This window comes from Onychostoma macrolepis, chromosome 24, assembly GCF_012432095.1.
Source record: "Onychostoma macrolepis isolate SWU-2019 chromosome 24, ASM1243209v1, whole genome shotgun sequence".
In the NCBI taxonomy this organism is placed as follows: domain Eukaryota; kingdom Metazoa; phylum Chordata; class Actinopteri; order Cypriniformes; family Cyprinidae; genus Onychostoma; species Onychostoma macrolepis.
In genome coordinates, this window is record NC_081178.1 from 14,447,231 (window position 1) to 14,468,568 (window position 21,338).

The window sequence follows — 21,338 nt, forward strand, 5'->3', positions numbered from 1 at the left end:
GTGGCCCATATCTGTCTTCAGTGTGAATCGACTGACAGACTTAAATATACAGAACGTGTGTGTCTACTTACATTACTGTTAAAAAGTTTGAGGTTGTTAAAATTTTGCTTTTGAAAGAAGTCTCATAGACTCACCAAGGCTGCATTTATTTGATTAAAAATACAGAAAAAAATTATTACAATTTAAAATAACTGTTTTCTATTTGAATATATTTAAAATGTAATTTATTCTTGTGATACAAATCTGAATTTTCAGCATCATTACTCCAGGCATCAGTGTCACATGATTCATTAGAAATCATTCTAATATGCTGATTTGCTGCTCAAAAACAAAAAACAAACAAAAAAAAATTCTTACTATCATCAATGTTGAAAACAGTTATGCTCCTTAATATTTTTGTAGAAACCTTTATTTTAGGATTCTTTGATAAGTAGAAAGTTCAAAATAATATGATTTATTCGAAACAGGTATATTGAAAATTAATGCATCCTTGCTGAATAAATATATTCTTTTTTTAAAAGAAATATATATATATATATATATATATATATATTTATATATATACCTAAAACTTGTCAATTGTGACTTTATTTCTTATTTTCAACTTTATTTTACAAATGATCTTTTCTATTTTTGACTGAGGCAGAAATGAGCTTCTATACTAATCAGATCACTCACTATAAGCATCTGCCACAACTAATGGACTGTATTTGAAATTCTGCAGAAAGTAGTGTGCTATTAGTAGAGCATCTTATGCTGCAACTCCATTAACCTTCATCAGTAACGTATATCTAATGCAGTGCTTATTTTAGACTATATTAAATGTGCATAAATGTTAACACAATGTACAGACCTCTTTTTTCTATGTAAAGGTGATGTGGTACTATACCTGTTGCTAGATAAATGATGTGATAGAGCATGTCTTTGCCCTGCACTACATCCACTGCCACATGGGAGAAGCGCACATTATCCTCCATGAAGTATGGCACAGGAACGACGGGCTGCACCACCTCGTGCATCAGAATGAACTTCTGGGCGTCCTGCAAATTCCTCTCCGTTAAGTTCACGTAGGAGCCGTAATCTATAGTGCCACACTGTGAAAGAACAAGAGAGATACAAACAGAGAGATGCTGATAAGAAAAAAAAAGGATTAACGGTCTGTGAAGAAATGTGAAAAAAGTCACTAAAAGCTGTTGGTCTGAAGAACCCATTTGTTGTATGAAATCATGATAATTTCTTCTATAGAAAAGGATTTAGAAATCTGGCTAGCAGTGTTTCCCTAAATTACTGTTTTCCTCCCTGAATAAGATTTTATACGGAGAAACAAATTAGCTGGCCTCACAAAACCTGCACTCTCTCTTGGATCACATATAATCAACATCAGTCAGCTGGAGATCAATGCAGGCATAATTCTACTCAAATGGGGAGCATGTTGGTCTTTCAAGAACAGAATATACGGCAAGCCATTTTCCATCAATGCTGGAAGCCATAAATTTGAAGCTCGTAAATCTGGCCTCAACAACGTGGACAAATGCTTGATGAAGATGTCACAGCAAGCTAGATAAAGTGTGGCTCCTGTACATAATGAATCCTTGTGGAGAATGAAGTAAAAGACTTTCACGTGGACTTCGGAAACTTAATTATCAGGTCACAGAGATCGGCTTCAACAAGCCAGGCGAGAAATTCTGATTCAGCTGATCCAAAAAAGACGTCCATGCTGATCAGACAGTTTTTAAAGGGTTTAGATATGGTAGTCAAGTCATTTTAATGGGGTCATTACCAGGCACGCATAGAATCTGCACCCAATTCCAACAGAAAGCGCTGAAGATTTTCAAAGAATCTGAACACGTCATTCAAAGCATCTGGCCCTTGTGTGTTTGTTATTAGAGGTGAAATGTAATCGTACTATGTTTAAATTCATTCAGGAGAGTTTCACTCTAAATCAGCATAGAAAATCAGAATAGAAAAGTCTTCAGAGTCAATTTGGGCCTGGTCATGGATCTCACACCGCATTAAAACACATTTAACTGCTTTAGATTAACCTTCCAACAATTACCAACAATTTAGGGTGAATACTATAGACACAGATACATTCCTTCATTCTGACCACTAGAGTTTGACCACAAGTTTCGATTTCTGAAAAAAGTCTTAAAACTATGCACTTCAGACTCAGTCAATGTGAAGTTTCTGGCAATACTCCACAGGAGATAAATACCGGTTTTATTAGCTCTTATCATTGTAATTGTCCAGCCAAAAATGTTATAAGCTGGCAATTTTATTAATAAATTCATGAGCATTACAAAGACATGGAAATGGAGGCAAATTAATGACCATGAGAGAGGCTTGAGGAACCGTGGCCCGATCCGTCTCCCCTCCGCTATCATCGACAATATCAGACTTAGGTGTTTGTGGGTTGTGGATAATTGGACAGTGCTCAGAAAAATAAAAATTCACCTCACATATTCTTTTTTTTCCGGAGAATAATCAGGCAAACACATGAGGCAATAAAATCAAAAACATCAGTCACCATCTCGTTTTAATTGGGCACAGATAGGTGGTAGTTGAGGTGAGAAAGTCAATTCTTTTTTTGGTTGTTTACTGCTAGAGTGCAGCCAACAGAAAGAGACCTGGCACTTTTCACAAATACCGTATTATTTGGCATTAGAGCAGCAGAGACACAAATTCTACATTTTTTACTGTTATTAACCTAGAACAAAAGTGTCACCTGTATTATTTTAAGAGAAATGATCAGAATAGGAAAATTATGTTTTTTTTTTTGTTGTTTTTTGATCCACCATTTGCTCCTGAGCTACACTACTGTTCAAAAGTTTGGGGTCAGTAAGATTTTTTTATGTTTTTAAAAGAAGTCACTTTCTCAAGGTTGCAAAAATATAAAAAATACAGTAAAAATGGTAATATTGTAAAATATTATTATAATTAAAAAATCTAAAATCTTTTAATATATTTTTAAATGTAATGTATTCCTGTGATGCAAAGCTGAATTTTTCAGCAGGCATTACTACAGTCTTCAATTCCACATGGTGCTTCAGAAATAATGAAACATATTATTAGTGAACAATGTTGAAAACGTTGAAAAATGTTGTGCTGCTTAATATTTACTGTCACTTTGATATTTTTTAAAATCAAATTTGCAACCCTGTTACTCATTATATCATAATTTTTTTTTCTACTGAATAGAAAAATCATATCATTATGTTTACTATTAGAAAATAACAAAAACCACTCAAACAGCAAATACTGTTAACAGGTTCTCATCAAATAATGGAAAAAAAAAAACTCAGAATGATTTCTTGATGAAGAGGATGATGATCAATATTCTCTGAAGGTTAAGCACCTCCTTTCACTGACCATTTGAGAGTTTCAGGCCCTATTCTGTACCCTATTTGTGGAAAGTGCCACTTAACTTTTAAAGCAGATGGAGCGAATGCACACTGTCCGTAAAAGTGGCTGTCATTTTCTGGGTGCTTACCTGAAAGTCAGGGTTGGGATTGGGGTAGGGCAGCCAAGCGGAGCGTGAGTTCTCCTGGTACTTGAAAGGCCCACTGAACACTTGGGTAATAGCGCTCAGATTGAAGGCGCACACTGCTGATGCGGCAATGCTGTTGCTGAGAACAGTCAGAAGTAGGCAGTCAGCACACACACACACACACACACACTTATATGCAACACTTTTTCACTGACAATCATTAAAGCATAGTGGATCATAATGTGAAAAATGGATCTGCCCATGGCCGACTGTGAGAAAGATCACACACTACCAGAGAAATAACAGCAGGTAAGCAAAAAAATAAAAAAAGCCCAAATGTATGGTGTTAAAATGATAGTGTCCTCACAAAAAACTATGCAATTAATAACAGGCTTTTGCTGAGAACGCAGACCACAAAATTGAGATTCTGCAGGAAATAATGGGTCATAAGCTGACTTTTGTGGTTTGAAACCCTGAACATAACAGTGGATATCTTAAAACTGTGTGTTGTGATCAAAAGGTGCTTTACTCACACATTAGTAGTGAAAATCCCATAAAGAAGCTCAAGTTCAGGCAGGAAAAAGGTTCCCTGCAGCTCGTTGTAGTTGAATGGAATCTCGCCCGGCCGTGAGCAATTGAGCCTGGCCTTCATAAAGGTGGTCCAGGTGTCCTCCAGCAAAAAACGGCCCCCGATGTCATTCTTGCAGACGCGGGCGGCACGAGAAAACACCGTCCGGCCGCAGTCGTGCTCCACGGCGTTCTCACGGAAGAAGAAGTAGGTGAAGTTGCCAATGTCATAGGAGGAAACGAAGTTGGGCTCTGAGTTTGACAGAAACAGGGGACAGATGACAGTGATTAATAAAGGATTGCACATGGAGCAGAACCGCTGGCCCATCGAGATGCATTTATTAATCTTATGCTTAGGTAATGGACGAACTCATTTGTCATGGGAGAAGAGAAAGGTTACGGTGAGAAACGATCAAAGCGAGCTTACTCGTTTAATTATCGTTCTCCATTCAAAACAGATGAGTGCACGAGCCTCTCAAAGGCAAAAAGAGCAACCGTCATGGCCAGCTTCGTAACATTCAAAATGAGGAGGTGGATGTGATTGACAGCGAATTCATTTTCTTTTGTGGTGAGGAGCTTTGCACATTTGCACAACATGAAGGAGGAAAAATCAATTGGAAAAAGTTAATGTAATGTAAATGTAAATCAGGTGGAATTTTTCTCTGTCAAGATTTTCTGATAATCATTTTTAAACCCATCAGCTCAGGCAGTTTTTTCAATTTGGACGTTGATGTTTAGGTTTGGAGAAAAGATTAAGGTCTACAGTTAAAAGGATAGCTCAAGCAAAAATGAAAATTCTGTCATCTTTTGCTCGACTTCATGTTGTTCAAAACCTGTATGTGTGTCTTTCTTCTAAATATTTTGAGGAATATCTCAAGTGTTTTTGGGTGAACTGTTACTTTAAGATGATCAATTTAGTTTTTGTGCAAAAATCTAATATCACAATCCAGCAAAAACAAGCCAGATATACATAACAGGTGACTAAAATAACTAAAACTGTATTAATTTTTTGTAGTGTTGTTCATTGTTTTATGGACATCCCACTCATGTTGGCATGTGCTAATTTGTCTACCTTTAATATGACTGATGTTGTACCAAAATTTGAAGTCAACAACAAATGATCCGGGAAGCGCTTCTCATCTATTTAAAAAGGATCACGAGTATATTTATTTTCCTTTTCCAAATATGCACATTTACTTGATAAGTTACACTTGCATTTAGTTTTGTTCTTGCAGATGTTTGAACCCTTATCAGAACAGACCCGCAGCCTATTTTTGTGTTGTGAACCACCAGTTGAGAACAACTGCATTAATTAACCAAGCAGAGCTGTTAAAAACAGATGTGCTACTTAAACGAACATCTCACCCCCTCCCCACCCCAAAAATGTACTCATTTACACCTCCTGTTGTTGTTCAGAACTTCAAATGTGGAACACAAAAGCCAATGTAAGGCAGAATGTTAGAGACTGACAGACTCAGTCACTGGCCACTTTCATTACATTTTTTTTCATACAATAAAAGTGAACAGTGGTGGAGGCTGCCATTCTGCCTAATGTCTTCATTTGTGTTACAGAAAAAAAATTCATGCAGTTTTGGAATGACATGAAGGTGAGTAAATAATGACAGAAATTAAATTTTTAGGTGAACTACACCTTGTGCCACATTTTCCAAAGACCACAATTAGTCACTTGATTGCTATTAATGACTGTAGGTTTTTCTCGTAATGTCACAATTTAATTAAATATCTTTCATACAATACCATTGAGCCATTTGGAGTTGTATTGAGCAGTACGCAGAGGTGGAAGTCCTCCGAGGCTGCGGTAGATTGCCGGGTCCCTGCCGGAAAAGTCCATGGCTGTGGCGGCATACAGCTCCCCGCTGGAAGTGATGAGGGCAGTGGAATTATGCAGAGGGTTATAAGGGCACCGTGCCATCCCACTGATTTGATCATGGACCTCAGTCAGGTTAGTCAGCTGTGCAGAGAAACAGAGATTGAATTCAGACACCATGGAATTCTTATACCTGAAAGGTATATATCTTAGTAAATACAAACTGAATACAAAAACAAAAAACAAAAAAAACATTTTAGCCAGACCTTAAATAATTTTGAACGCACTATTAGTTTGTTTTGAGTCTGAACAGAGAAATACGTCTCAACATTTCCATGGACGGAAATCTCGAAGATGTTCTAATTTTGTTTACGCGAGGCGCTGATGTGGCAGTGAAAACTATTTCACCGTTCGAATCATTTATTACTGCGGAAACGCTCTGCCTACTTCCAGCCGTGTTGTGTGCTATTTTGTGAGATGGCAAAAATGTTTATCTCATTACTTGGTTGTCACGCCTAGTGGCGGCTGCAATTGCTAAATGCTAATCGTTCGCAACACACCCGTTCTGTCCTTATGTGCAAGTACGGCAAAGCCTTGATTCTTGCTTAGCGTGACATTTAGCCAGCAATGGGAAGCTACCATGACAAGGAGGTAATTTACATTTGTATACAATAAGCACAAGGGATATGCCACCAAAGGAAACGAGTATGACTTTTCGTGCTGGTCCAAGGTTTTTGAACCGATTTCTGTTCCTTCATGCAGGCGAACGGAGACATCCAGAAAATTCTCCATCTGAACTACTAGAGAAGCCATTAGTGAACCATATCGGTTTAAAGCAGTGGTTCTCAACCAGGCTCAACCTTGGCAAACTTCCAAGAGGGCCTTAAAATGACTTACAATCAGACCAAACAAGCATAGAAACAAGCTAAAACAACTAAAAATCAAGATATTTCTTCATCACCCCCTTAGCAACTATTTTGGATCTTTCAAAAAACAGGATTGCCGTTTCTTGGAAAACCTGGATATATGAGGAAGCCTCATTTTAAAAATGTGATTTGTGGACGTGGAAAAGTCTAATATGTATATTGGCTAAGCTCTAAAATATGTATATATGCCAGGCTCTAAAATATTTTATTGGGTATAAATTGTGAGTAAATCCTTATTCAGTAAATCACGTACAACTGGAAAAGTCATGGGAAATTACTGTGGACAAAATGGGGCATTGAAGTCAAAAGGGTTAAGAACCACTGATGTAAAGGACCGCTTCTGTTATCACTGCAAAAAATAATTTACTTACTCTGTATTTTTATTTTGTTTTCTAGTAGAAACATCTAAACATTCTTTACATTTACGCTGAAAAACGAACAATGAGATACATTTACTTGGGAAACAAAATTACCTAAGATAAATATTAAGTCTTGTTTAAAATTTAAAATGTAGCAAAATGAAAAGATTTTGAGCATAAAACAATACACACACACGCACATTTTGATTTATTGAATTATTTAAAAAATCAAGACTTAATATCTAGTAATTACAACTAGATATATAAGAATCTACGATATTAATATCTAAGTAATTGTCCTTGTCAAATAAATGTATCTTGATTTAAGAATATTTATACATTTGTAATGTAAAATAATAAAGAAAATCATTTTTTTGCAGTATTCGCAAGGGAGAGGATTTGAAGAGCTGTTAGTGCTGTTTCCTTTGAGAGCACAGCCAAATCCTGTTCATGATATTTAAAAATGTGATAAAAATTGGCATCCAAAACACGTTTGAAAAATCCAGTTAAAGCTTCTGTTATAATGACGCTCCTACCTTCCATATGCATCTGGTATCTGTTACCAGAAAAATGACAAGTGAATGGTTTTCGAATTGAGCAATACATCTCAAGCAGCAGTAAATTTATCTATGCAGCTCGAAATGTCATGCCTTCAGTGACTAGCTTATTTTTGTACCAGGAAATCTGACATACTGCATTGTGCTCAACCCTATCGGTCTGTCCCGAAGGCGGATTAGATCCTGTGTGGCCTCTCTTGAATGCTTTTATCTTACATGCAGCTGACGGCCACAACACTTGCCCTGTGTAATCAATGTAAAGGGGGATTATCCTTGATGTTGGCTCGAAGAAAACCTCCACGAATGGCTGGAAGTGTCTCTGCTTCCTTCAGGACCCGAGAGCCCATCTAGCTGGCAATAAAGTCAGGCGAATTTGCATGTTTGGCAAGGCGAAGCAGTCATTTGAAGCGTCGGTGCCAGGGAGATACTTTTCCCCGAGCCAGCGCCTGAACGGATGTGCCTTTTCTTGGGTACGAAGAAAGATGAAAGGCGTTTATTGATGGAACACCTTCTGACAAATAGCACTCGGAAGCCTTCACAGATATGGACACGCTACCCATAATGCACATTAATGGAGAGGGTTGAAAGACACCTCTTCAGGAGACCGGCAGCTGTGTTTGAGCGGCACTACAACCTCGATAGCCGCTTGTTTAAAGATGCGGCTGTACTGGCGGCGTTACAAGGACACGGCGGAGAATTTTCGCTCGTGTCTTCCTGGCTGCTCTAAGTCCTTTCCTGCTGGCACGAGGTACTTATAATGGTAAATCCCTGGGGTGATTTAGCTTTGAGTCAATAATTCCTGCCATCCTTCAAAGAGCCACTGAGGAGATGATTGCCATCGTACGCGAATCGACTGCCATCATCATTATCAGGTTTGAGAAAAGGATAGAAGAGTAATCCAGTCATTCAAATTCAGGGATTCGGCACAAGAGACTTACATGCATGAATGAAAACTAGGAGATGTGAGGGGGAATAATGGGGGATGTCAGTAAATGTGCTTGGCGGAGATGCTTATCTTTCAATCAGCCGCATTGAGTGGCATTTATTGTGATAGGTGGCAACTATGCTGCAACCCATGCGTTGGAAAAATTCGTCAAAGATAAAGTGCAAACACTCACACAACACCTGCATAACAAGTGTGAACTTTCCACAAAGGACAAGAGACTTAGAGATACTACAAGTTCCCACTTTATTAGAAAAACAGGCCTCGAATGTTATCGTTGTTTTTTGTCTAGATCTCAAGAAAGCTTCTTCTGAGATGAAGCACGAACAAAAGTTTATTGAAATAAACCACAGGCTTTGGTTGAAATACCACATGCTATGCTACACAACCCACGCAGCGATGAAAATGTCAACGGAGGTCAATGTGGGAGAGGGAACTTGGGACGAAGCTAGTATAACATCAGGTCAGGAAGCCAGTGCATTATATTAAGTGCATTGATGCGTTTACGTTACCGTGCGGTTGGTGCAGATTGGAGTGAATGCATTTGTTCCGCATGTAAACAGCCTGTCGCCGTTGACGAGTAGAACACGGATGTAATTCTGGCACTCCTCCTGTGAAAAGACATAAGGGAAAATGTGTTAGAGGTTGCAAAAGTGACTATCGATTATTAGCATTACAAATGAAAAATTGAGCCAACTCAGAAAAATGTGTGTTGGCAAAATAATAACACACTGTGAATAGAAGTCCCGCCTTCACAGAATTCATTTTTGGGTGAACTAACCCTTTAAAAGCTAATCAAATGTTTGTTTCATTTATAGAAACAGTCTGAAAAATGGAAAATTCTACAAAAAAAAAAAAAAGAAAAGAAAGAAAAGATACATATATATATATATATATATATATATATATATATATTAACAGTTATATTTAAAAAAAAATGCATATTTTTATTTTTATAATATATACAATTTATGTAATATATAATTTTTTAAACAATTATTTGACCAAAAGAAGTCCTGTTGTCAGATTTCTTTGCTGATTGAACTTGAATTGTTTCAAACTAAATCTTGACAAGCCTTTTTTTCTGTTAGCATTGACTATTTTTCCCAAGTGAAATCATAGTCATATTCATCAATACAAAATTAACCCTACATATATTTTCTAAATAGACGTTACTGATCTTATTGTCAACAATTCATCCGTGTATTTTTCAATTAAAAAAATAAATAAATAAAAATGACACCAATCTTCCAGTAAAACGACTGGCTTCTCTCTGATAATGTTGGAGTTTTCTAATCATTTAGTCTGTTTAAACTTTGACTTTTTTTTTGTTGATAATCCTTTACATTTAGATGCAAGTCTACAATCGCAACAACTGTATATAATTTGAAATCAAAACAAATCTTTTCCATAGCTTTTAATTGATGCAGTGGCTTTTTTGTTGTTTATTATTTGATTGTTTGTGTTTATCTTATTGAGTATTAACCTATATTATGCACAGCACATTGGCCAACAGCTGTAGTTTTGATTGTGCTCTACAAATAAAGTGACACTGACATTGACAATACAGAAGAAATGATTTGTCACTACTTCTATTTCATTGCAACTTTAAGCCAAATTTATGAGACCATTATTGTACTACTGTAATAGGTAGAAGCTATATTAGCAAAATAGCTGTCTGTGGTGTTTCCAAAATGGTCACTGCTTGAACTGGCTTCCCTTTAAGGGACTTTGGCCAAATTCCAGAAATTCAAAGCCTTTACAGTACAGAAGCTAGGTTACATTTGTCTTCCAATCAGATTTTCTGCTATATTGGACCAGCTGCAGGACTTCTTGAACCGTAATGCTTCAGTTCGGTGTGTTTTTACAAGGCTTTTTGAGAATTTAGGAGCCAGTAAATCATGCTTGTCTCAAGCACTTGAAACCCTGTCGCCCCGTCTCGCTCTCTGTTGATTTAAAGGTGTTCCAAGGCAGTGCTCGAGGGGGTCAACGTTATTTGCTCATCAGAATGGCTGTTAACTCGTGAAGCTGTTCATTTCCCTGCACTAAGCGGAGTCCTGAAAAGAAAAGGATGATTTACATTTACTAATGCAATTTGGCTGGGGGGCAGTGCTTTGCTGTATGAGTAAATAAACTGAGATTTAATATGCCTACCGCATCACGATGTGACATGTTTATGAAAACCCCTGACAGATGGCTACACTCCATAGTGTAATATAGTGGCTGCTATGCACTGTTTGCATTACAAACAATACTAAGTCAACAGAACACCATTCACTCCATCAAACACTTTCCTTTGTTCTTGAAACAACAGACTCAAGGAAACCAGATGCAGCGGTTGAAAGAGACAATTACTCATAGAATTCAATTAAAGATAATGTTTTGTAAAATAATAAAAATAAAAACCTTTTTATATTGCTTTGTGATGTGTAAAACAACCAAAAAGTCTTAAAAGGAATAGTTCAATTTAAAAAAAAAAAAGGAAATTGTGTCCTTACTCATGTTGTTCCATTCGTATGGCTTTCTTTCTTCTTTGGAACACAAAAAAAGGATTTTGAAGAATTGTACTGGTCCTTCTTTTGAGGACTGAGGCTTTCAAGCTTCATAAAGTATCATAAAAGTGGTCCATACAAATCACATGCTACATTTCAAATCTTCTGAAGCCATATGATAGCTTTGTGAAATCATGAGAGAATTTAAACTTCATAAAGAACTTTTAAATTAATCGACTGATTCGGTTCACAGATGTGGGGCCTGTTTCATAAAACAAGTTTACCAAATAAGCCAGGTTTATTTCATTTAGTCGGACTTATTTTGAACCAAATCAACTGACAATAAGTCAGACTAACTGAAATAAACCTGGCTTATTTGGTAAACTTGTTTTATGAATGATTAAGAGTGATGAGAGTTATGAGTGATCTCAAAAATTTTCTGCGATAAAACGATAACAAGAGTTCAACAAATGTTCGATATAATATTTATGCCCCAGAAGCGGAACGAAACAGTGCTACTCATTTGAACCGCGCTACAAAGACCATTGATCTGGTAAGCTCAAAGTTCAAACGGCAGCGCAGTGCGAGCTCACTAGAGCTAATGCGTTTACTTGCTGATGAGTCTCAGCCACATGACACTAAACTGTGCTGTGAGATCCAGTGTGAAGCACGTGAATTCAGTTAACAACACAAATGACTCAGTGATTTTAAACTAGTTTAAAGCCAGATGAAACAGCGCTGACAAACAGGAGAAACACTGTGCGCAACACAGTCAGAAGACTTTTCAATCTACACATCGCCATCATTTACCATGGATTTACTGTAGTAACACTAACTACACCATGGTATTGTGGCAGAAATGTGGGACAATCGTAATACATTTTATTATATTATTAATGTAGACATGAATTACATGTATTAAAGGAGTAATGGAATATAATTAGAGTATTTTTGTCATTAAGCTATATAGCATTTGTCCATTTATACTAAATGTATTTAGACTACTATTTTTCATACAAATACCTAGAAATAATATGGTTACATTTTTGCCATGGTATTTTAACTACGGTTATCATGATCTAAATGTATGCTACTATGAAAGACCAATGGTTAATTTTAATAAAACTCAAACAGTCTGATTTAATTACATTTCACCATATAAAAATGAGGAAATAAAGATTTTAAATTTATTATTATTAATATCGACTGATATGAAAAATCTTATCGTGATCATTTTTTAAGCCATATCGCCCAGCCCTAGCTATCATATCACTTCAAAACATTCGGAATACAGCATTTTAGAATAGTTTTTGGTGCTTTTTTGTGTACCTTCTGAAGCTTGAAATCTTCATTGTAATTGCACGGAAAACAGAAACCAGCACATCATTCAAAATGCATCCTTTTATGTTCCACAGAAAAAAGAAAGTCTGGCACTTTTTTGGAAGCAAATATTCTTTTTTTTGGAATGAACTATTACTTTAGAGATATTTTGAGCCACCACGTGTGCAGTCGATAGAGCAAAGACTCCACAATTTCAAGCAAGTTACGACAGCCTCCTCCTGCAATTCTGAATTACAATCACATGTTGCTCAGAGTAATCCATCTTATTACGGGCTTCAGAAGACATTTCACAAGCGAATTAAAAAAACACTCGTGGGGCCATTCGCACAGGCTGAAACCGCACGAGGGCCGCTAGAAATACACCTTGGGGCTCAGCCCAGGCTGGAAGGATGGCCGGCAATCCCAAACACAGTCCCTATACAGCTCCCATATGACTTAAAATGGCTTAGCTCAGTGTAGCATACTATAAAGCAAAAGGGGACCCTCCGTCTCATGTTTGACAGAGCTGGAGTAAGTGAAATATTAAGGAGATTTAAGAAACATTTTGTAACACAAATCTGATCTGATTCAGTCAGCCTTCAAAAACACAAGGGAGTCAGTGCTGAAGTGCCATGGAAATGGCTCCATAGCAAAGTGGAAGAGACGTGGGAATGCCTGAGCAAGAGCAATGCCATGAATAATGGGTTAGCTATTTTAGGAGGGCGATTGCTGTCTTAAGTACAGGTAATATTTAAAATAAACTTCATTCAGGATGCGAATTACAGTGGGGTTTGGGGGTTTGAATTCACCCCTTCCTCCCTCACCAATGGAAGTCAAAACAAAAGGTAGGTCTGAAACATATTACAATGTTTCAGTAACCACAAAAGGTCAGATTACTAGTTAGTTAGCTCATATTTCCATGTGGCACTAAATGGTAACAGAAATTGGCCTGAGGTGGTTACTATAGCAACAGGATGCCGCTTTAGTGGTTTCTGTTAGGATCAGTATTGTATGTTATTTAAAACATAAATAGGTACTATTATGGATATAAAAATGCGTTAAACTTCTTTTTAAAGTGTTTTGTTTAAAAAGTCAAAATAGTAGACGTTTGTCTAGCAGGTTTAGGCAAAATTCAGAATAGAAACCCTGTTTCAATTCACAGGTTAAATCTGAATAAAACTGACCACGCCTTACAGGAAGTTGAACTGAAATAACAGGAAGTATGGCAGGTAAAGGCATTCTGGGAAGTAAAGTGTTCTTGGTCCATAAATTTGCTTGTCTGTAACATTCAAACTCAAAGATATTTGAAACTTTTTTCAATCCAACATTTAAGGTAAACAAACAAAAAAAAAGATTTATAATTTTTATTCCAAGGGTTATTATTTTTTCTGAATTTCAATTAATTTTAATTCCACTTTAGTAAGATTTTTTCGTTTTTGAAGTAAGTAGGCTCACCAAGGCTGCATTGATTAAATAAAAGTAAAAACAGTAATATTACGAAATATTATTACAATTTAAAATAGTTGTTTTCTTTTAGAATATATTTTAAAATGTAATTTATTCCTGTAATGACAAAGCTGAATTTTTCAGCCATTCACTCCAGTCTTCAGTGTCACGTGATCCTTCAGAAATCATTCTAATATGCTGATTTGGTGCACAAGAAACATCAGTGATTATCAATGTTGAAAACTATTTTTTCCTGCTAAAGGTTTTTGGGGAAACCATGATACATTTTTTTTTTTTTTTTACAGGATTTCTCAAAAGAACAGCCTTTATTTAAAACAGAAATAATCTGAAACATTACAAATATCTTTACTGTCACTTTTGATCAACTTAATGCATTCTTGCAGAATCAAAGCATTAATTTATTTTTCAATAAATAAATAAATAAAAATAAATAAAAAATAAAACTAAAAATGTATCCCCCAAAATATTTTATAATTCTCAAACTGTGTTCAATTTAACCAAAACATGAAATATTTGGAGAGTTTAAAACACTCTCAGAAGGAAAGGTACAAAAGCTGTGACTGTAATCGTACAACTTTATATCCCTAAATGGTGCAAAAAAGTACAAATTAGCACCCAAAAGGTACATATTAAGGGTATAAAGGTACCCCAGCGACAGTTTTTGTTCTTTTCAGAGGTGCTTACCTCTGATTTGCCTCGACTGAAACAGGCTCCTTTGGTAAACTCATCGCAATGCCATTCTGCCTCCTGTAAACAAACACACATTAAGAAGAACATCATGAAATTACATGTTTTGCTGTTAAAGAGGGCATTGTTGTGAGCTCATCATTCATACAAGAAAAAAAACATCTAAAAAAAACAGACCTGCTACATCAGACAATTGATCTATGACTCAAATGATTTTTAAATTTACTAAGCTCCAGGATATAGTGCAAAAGAAACTCTTTTTAAAATCGAATCTCTGTGTTTAGCCAGGTATTATCGATTGTCACTGAGAGGATAAATGAACTTGGCTATAGAAAGCAGGCAGATCTTGGATGATAATCAGTTGTATTCAGCTCCCCAGCATTCTGGGAAAACAACAGGCTTTTCAGAGGCAGCCTGTGCACCATCCTTCACTGAGAGATGAGGGTCCCGGAGACAATGACAGCGTCCACAGACTATGGCTGCATTCACATTTCACCGCTGGCACTGAACTGCTGGATAATGCCAAGTTTGATGTCTGCAACTGCCTCCAAATGGATTTTAATATCAAATGAGCTCCTCGCACTTATTGACCATGAGATCTCTGGCTCGGATCCAGACGTGTGAGACTTCCAGCTTGCCAAGTGAAAGTAAGCGACTAACTATCAAAAAACAATTAAGGAAAATGTTACAAAGGCACAACGACCATTTCTATCTTTTCCAGAACTGAAAAATTAATAAGAAATTATCATTCCCCAAGGAGGCACGACTCCGGCTAGACAGTAACCTCATTTTGAAGTGATCTAGAGCACAGCAGAAGCCCTGTGGCTGCTGGCTGAGATGTTACTCTGTCTGGAGAGTCTTCGATCACGGCTTTATGAGACGGGATTGTTATGTCACCCCGGCCCGAGGCTGAACAGGACGTAGTGTACTCATGACCCTTTGGAAACAGGCTAATATTAAGTAAAAAAATCCAGGTTCTCATTCCCTCGAGCCAACAGGGAATCTTACGAGTGACACTTAGAAGACGGCAGGGTGTGAATGTGCAAATGCAATACTGAAAATGCGTTGTCTTGCTCAGTCATGCTGCTGAATGAGTTTCCCCACGAGGCCCATTCATGCCAAATCTCCACCGCAAGACAGAGAAATAGGCTGAGGGACGGAGACACAGGAAACTCCTTCACATCCAGAGTGACATGAAAGATGATTTAATGTGTCAAAATAACCATTAGCAACTGATATAGCACTTTCAGCCTGACATAACAGCAGCGCAACGATAGGAAGAAGCAGAAAGAAGGCTGGCATTTGCTGAGGGAAGAATACTACGCACTTTTAATGCTTCAAAGCTTATTGTCATATGCCATAATTATAGCTAGGCAGCGGCACTGAGGCACAACACTACATTTTTAACTGCATTTCATGAACTTTTGTAACCGAACAGCAGAAGGAATAGAAACAGACTTCATTCTTAAATCCCCGGTTAGAAACCAGCTATTTTGAGGAAAGTCAGTCATACAAACAAACTGCACATCAGCAGAATGTTTCAGAGTGCGAGGACAGCATTAGGATGTCTTAAAGCGTTTTTTTGTGTGTGCCAGCACAAATTGCTCAGAGGTACTAGTTGTCGCCCACTCGAGGTGTTGCGTTTAGCTCAGCAAAAATGGTGTAAAACGTGAATTAAATGTAATTACTACAACCATTAATTTGACAAATTAGGTTAAATTACACTTTGGAAAATTGCATTATGAATATCCAGGATAGTCTAAACAATGTCATTCGGTAGTTGGCATCATTCATCAGTAGAGCTATTTAATGATGTAATAATGCTGAACATAACCATTAACCAACTTGAACTTGGCCATTAACAACTTGAATGTTATTTGTGCTCTGTGATATTTTTACACAAGACATTTTTCAAAAGTGAATAATGGGAAAGAGGCAGGTAGACACCAGCACAGCATAAAATTGCTCTTTCAGTAAAATATGCTCCATTTACGTCAACTGGTATTTATAAATCAAGCGTAGTGTTAGTTCTGCAAGATCACGTTGACTTTCAGCTGATCCCCATCTACCTATAGGAATATGACACCTATCTAAGCATTCATATATAAGGTCCCTCAGTATTATCAGCAGTTTTCGCATTGCTCAATAGCTAATTACCCTCCTCCATCCCCAACTCCTCCTCTGTCAGTCAGGATTCAGCCTTCTGATTCTCCTTTGAATCAGACTAATTCTAAAATGTGTACATAAAATGATTGAACTTTAATGATATCTGCAATATATTTATGTTGGTTCTGTTCTGTTTACACTTGGGGTTTATCATTATGTCTTTTAATATTCGCATTGTTAACAATAACTATTTCCTTAAAACGTGTTCATCAATCTATCCACCTTATTTTTTTTATGCGGAAGTAGGGAAATGATGAGAAGAAAGTGCAGTAAAGAGTAAAACAGTTTGCACTACAAAGCAGCGTGTTCATAATTAAAGTTATACATTAAAATAACATGGCAAGAAACACTAGTTTGCAATATCAAGCAGCAAAACGAACGGTTTTGTACAGCTAAAAATAGCTAGAAGGATGACACCAGAAGCCAGACACATTAAATTTACAAATTACCGCTCTAATAACTGATAACCGACTTCAAAGTATTTGTCGTTTAAAACAGACCTTGTTAAAAATAACCGCTTCCTTTTAAAAGTGTTCATTAATATCTATATCAGTCATTTTGACAGTTCAATAAGCAGCTTACTGTACATTTTACACACAATATTGTCAGTTACGTTGTCTGTTTTTGCTCCACAAAGGAAAACAGTCCAAATAAAGCCACAGCGTTTTCAAACAATGCACAGTCCTGGCGTTTACTTCTTATTTAATTCAGTGTCCTTAAACGAATCAGTTGACTGACCAATTCAATGATTCACTCACAAAGAGACACTTGTCGCCACCTATTGGCATAATGATGTAACTTTCAGAAACCCCTGTAAAATTATTTCTAGTGATGTCCCTGGTCGGTCACACCTTGAATAAGTTTGGTAGACTCAAAGTAATGACTTAAAGTTCTAAATGTGTATGTTAGTGTTAATATCAGTGTTTATATATTGATGTAAAGTGGCTAGGAATTAATGAGGTTTCTCTTACCAGTGAGTGTGAAGGCAACAGGTATTGCGAAATGGAAAACATTGACTGGAATTAGCCTATAGCAAAACGCACAGAGCAGATGAGAATCTTTCACTCCGCTCCACTTACATATTCTAATCGATTCTGTATTTTGCTTGATGCTTTATATGCGCTAACTCGGTTTTACTTACATCGCGTAGGCAGCACCACAATGAAGAAAACAAGTAGCCTAAAAGAAAAAACACGGAATAGGACACAATGCTCAATAAATTCACCTTTTGTTTTAAACAGTTTGTCTTTCAGCTTTTCAGAGGTTTTCTTTATGGAGGCTATACATTCGGTTACATACATAACTGAGACAACATCTGTAGTTATATAAGCACACTTTAATGTCTTTACAGTTCCACCACTCCTGTATGGTAGACTCGCTCCATTGTTCCAGATGGTCCGGTGCAGACCCCAGAACTGAGCGGTCATTGTCAGGAACAGGTGGGCCAGAGAGACCCAGTCAGCACTGTGTGGGTTGAGTCGCCCACCACACGGCTCTCTCCGAGTTCTGCCTGGAATTTACATTGCCAAGACAAAACAAAGCATGCATAAATGATTGTAAGCATTTCTGATGTGCATGCTTGTATTATCTGAGTTGAAGAATGCAACCACAGGCTCGCTTTTGGTATTCAATGAATTCTGCTCATTTCAACAAGAAGCACGTCAGACGACAGTCAACAGATGACAAAGTACTACATCTTGCTCAATTGGATTAATCGTGCATTTTCATAATTACGATGCACTGAAGTGTGGAGATTTAAGGTGATCTCATTCTGCCCTGCAACTGTGGTTTGTAAATGAGTTTGAAACCTCATATATCACAGGAATCCTAGCCAAAAGTGATCTTTTACCAAAACCCAATACATCTCCACTCATTATATATGTAAATGGGAAAAAATCCCAGCAGCATTTACTAGAGTATGTTGCTAAGTAGCCATTATCAGACTGTAATTGGCATATAAGACCACGGTCCAAGCCTAGTCCCTTGTTAATCAGACATCTGATGGAGTTACAGTATACAGAGCGCTGAAGGGGAGCTCATATGTTCATTATTTCATGAATTTAAATGGCCGAGTAACTGGAAGCAATTGAAACAGCCACCCTGAGAAATTAGCACAAGTGTTCTGTTGATCAGTGCATGTAATTGTTTTAGTGACGGTGAGTAAGAGAGGTTAATGAAATACATGAATGACAATCTGTCTCTTTTACTTCAACTTTAAATTGTGTATAAAAGGAAATTTAATGATATAACTTGTCAAAGTCAATATCACAGCTAAATGCTGTTAATAACACTTTTCCATGAACTCCTGCTCTTTAGAAAACATGAAATCAAGAGCATCTAATTGTGCACAGTTTATCCTCAAATGTGTATCTGAATCAGCTGTCTGCTAGCAGGTTTCTTATGTGGCAACTTGTTAGCAACTTTAAAGCACACAACTGTTTCAAAAATTTATGTTTGAGGTATGAAAGTGTGTAATTAATGAAACTGACTGCACAAGTTTTTCAAGTAATGTTAATCACAGACTATTTTAGTCAAAATTTCACAGACATCCATGTCTCAAAGAACTACAAACTAAAATCGGTACTGAGTGAAATGATGATAAAATGTCATTCATATCAGTTTGAGGCCAAAATTACATTTATGTTGAGAAAAGATCAATGAATTTCCTTTTTTACATTTAAATTTATTTATTGTATCTTGATGTTTGAGAAATGTCAGTCAAGTAGCAACTTGAATAATTTTTTTATTTATTTGTTTATTATTATATATGTTTTATCATATTATCAATTGACGGACATGAGATACAATATGTCAGTCAACTGACAACTCAAATTATTTTTTATTTGTTTTATAGATACAGTTTATAATCTTAATGTATCTTAACTTAATTGGTTTACATTTCAGTTGTGACATCTCAGAATTAAACAATTTTTGAAAGGCAATACAAATATCTGATAAAATATCAAACGTACATTTATTTCTTTATTCATTCACTCACTCATTCATTCATTTAAAAGTGTAAAGTTTAAGTGATATTATTATAATTTTTTATTGTATTTTTAAATGGTTGGCATTTCAGTATTGACATTTCCGAATTAAATAATATTTAACAGTTAAAATATAAAACTGGCTTGATATTGGCGAAAATCTGCAATGCCATACAATTCATGCACATTTGCACAGAATATCAGTTTACGGATAGTACCAAAGTGAGGGTTTAATTTGAGAATATTAAAATTTGAGAATATTAATCAAATAATGTGACCTAAATGGTCTAAGAGTATTACCTAGCAACATCAATTCTTGCTACTTAATATTCATGAGTTCACAAAGTCACTCACAATTCCGGTCCCCCTGAATTAAACATAAACAAGATAAAATGAACAAAAGAAGAACGGCTGAAGAAAATCACCACGCAACCAGCTGACATGATAAAATCATCGATCACGGTAATGGCTCTGTTTCTGCTGAACCAAACGCACTGGTGCATGTGTGTAAGTACAACGGAGAGTTGAATTGCGCTCGTGGGCATATCCCCTTAGAGCAAATGGCTAAACACCGGTTTAAATCACAATGATTACCATATTTGCTGCAGGAGTGGATGTAAATGGCAGGTCCGGGCCGGTACGTTTGAATCGAGACAGCTGTCATGAGCTGAGGAGCTATACTGCTGCGTTAAATAGAAAGTAAGTGAGCGGCACAGCATTATGAGTGCATGTGTGCTGAATCGACACAGCAGGCTGGCTGTGGTGCAGAGGATATACAGGTTTAATCTGAGGCGATCGGTCAACAAGCCACTTGGATAAGACGCCACCTCACAGCGCCTCCGTTCATTTCCTTCAAACATGCAAAAAGGAAACCAGACTATCTTGAGCAGCCAGACCTCATCCAGTTCACTTAGAGTTAAATATTCAATTATATAACGACACAGTGTTAAACTTATACATATGCATCAGGAATAAAGACGCCAATTGCTCTGTTGCATATTAACAACTGATTTAAATTTACTCTCACAAAACGGCTGAATAGAGGCGTACTGGGGAAACAGGCTCCGGCGTTCATTTGTCAAGCTTGAAATACAATGAAGTGACTACAATGCATTTATTCAGGCAATTAATCAGTGGCGCTAGGAGTGCTGCTACTGTACAATATGCAAAATGCTCAAGGGAGAACAAACTTGACAGAGGAAAATCGGCTGAGCAAGGTGGACTCTGGGTAGACTGAGACCATAAAAACAGAACAATAGAGCTGCTCTTCCTCAAGCACCTCTGTCATTTGACCAATGAGAGAAGAGATGTATTGTTCAATCCATCTGGGCTTCAGAATCCCATTGACATAAGAAACTACAAGAGGCCAGTGTCTTTTTTTTCTCCCCATTAAAGGTCACTACCAAAAGTGCCAATATCATGTTTTCACAAATGGAATAAAAAATAAAAATAAAAAAGGTAAATGTGACTTTTTATCTCACAGTTCTGACCTTTTGTGACATATAATCTCAGAATTCTGAGATGTAAACTCGCAGTTCCAAGTTTACATCTC

General features: G+C 36.8%; 1 protein-coding gene across 2 annotated transcripts in view; it reads right to left on the minus strand.

Moving 5' to 3' along the window:
- Positions 1–21,338, minus strand: part of sema5a (sema domain, seven thrombospondin repeats (type 1 and type 1-like), transmembrane domain (TM) and short cytoplasmic domain, (semaphorin) 5A) — a 147,211-nt gene that overhangs the window by 60,605 nt on the left and 65,268 nt on the right. For both annotated transcript variants that reach the window (XM_058765617.1, XM_058765618.1), the window contains 6 exons: positions 14,631–14,693; positions 9,180–9,278; positions 5,813–6,026; positions 4,021–4,306; positions 3,491–3,626; positions 890–1,094 (listed from right to left, as the gene is read on the minus strand). In XM_058765617.1, the coding sequence (XP_058621600.1) occupies positions 890–1,094; positions 3,491–3,626; positions 4,021–4,306; positions 5,813–6,026; positions 9,180–9,278; positions 14,631–14,693 (1,003 nt within the window). The remainder of the gene's footprint in view (positions 1–889; positions 1,095–3,490; positions 3,627–4,020; positions 4,307–5,812; positions 6,027–9,179; positions 9,279–14,630; positions 14,694–21,338) is intronic.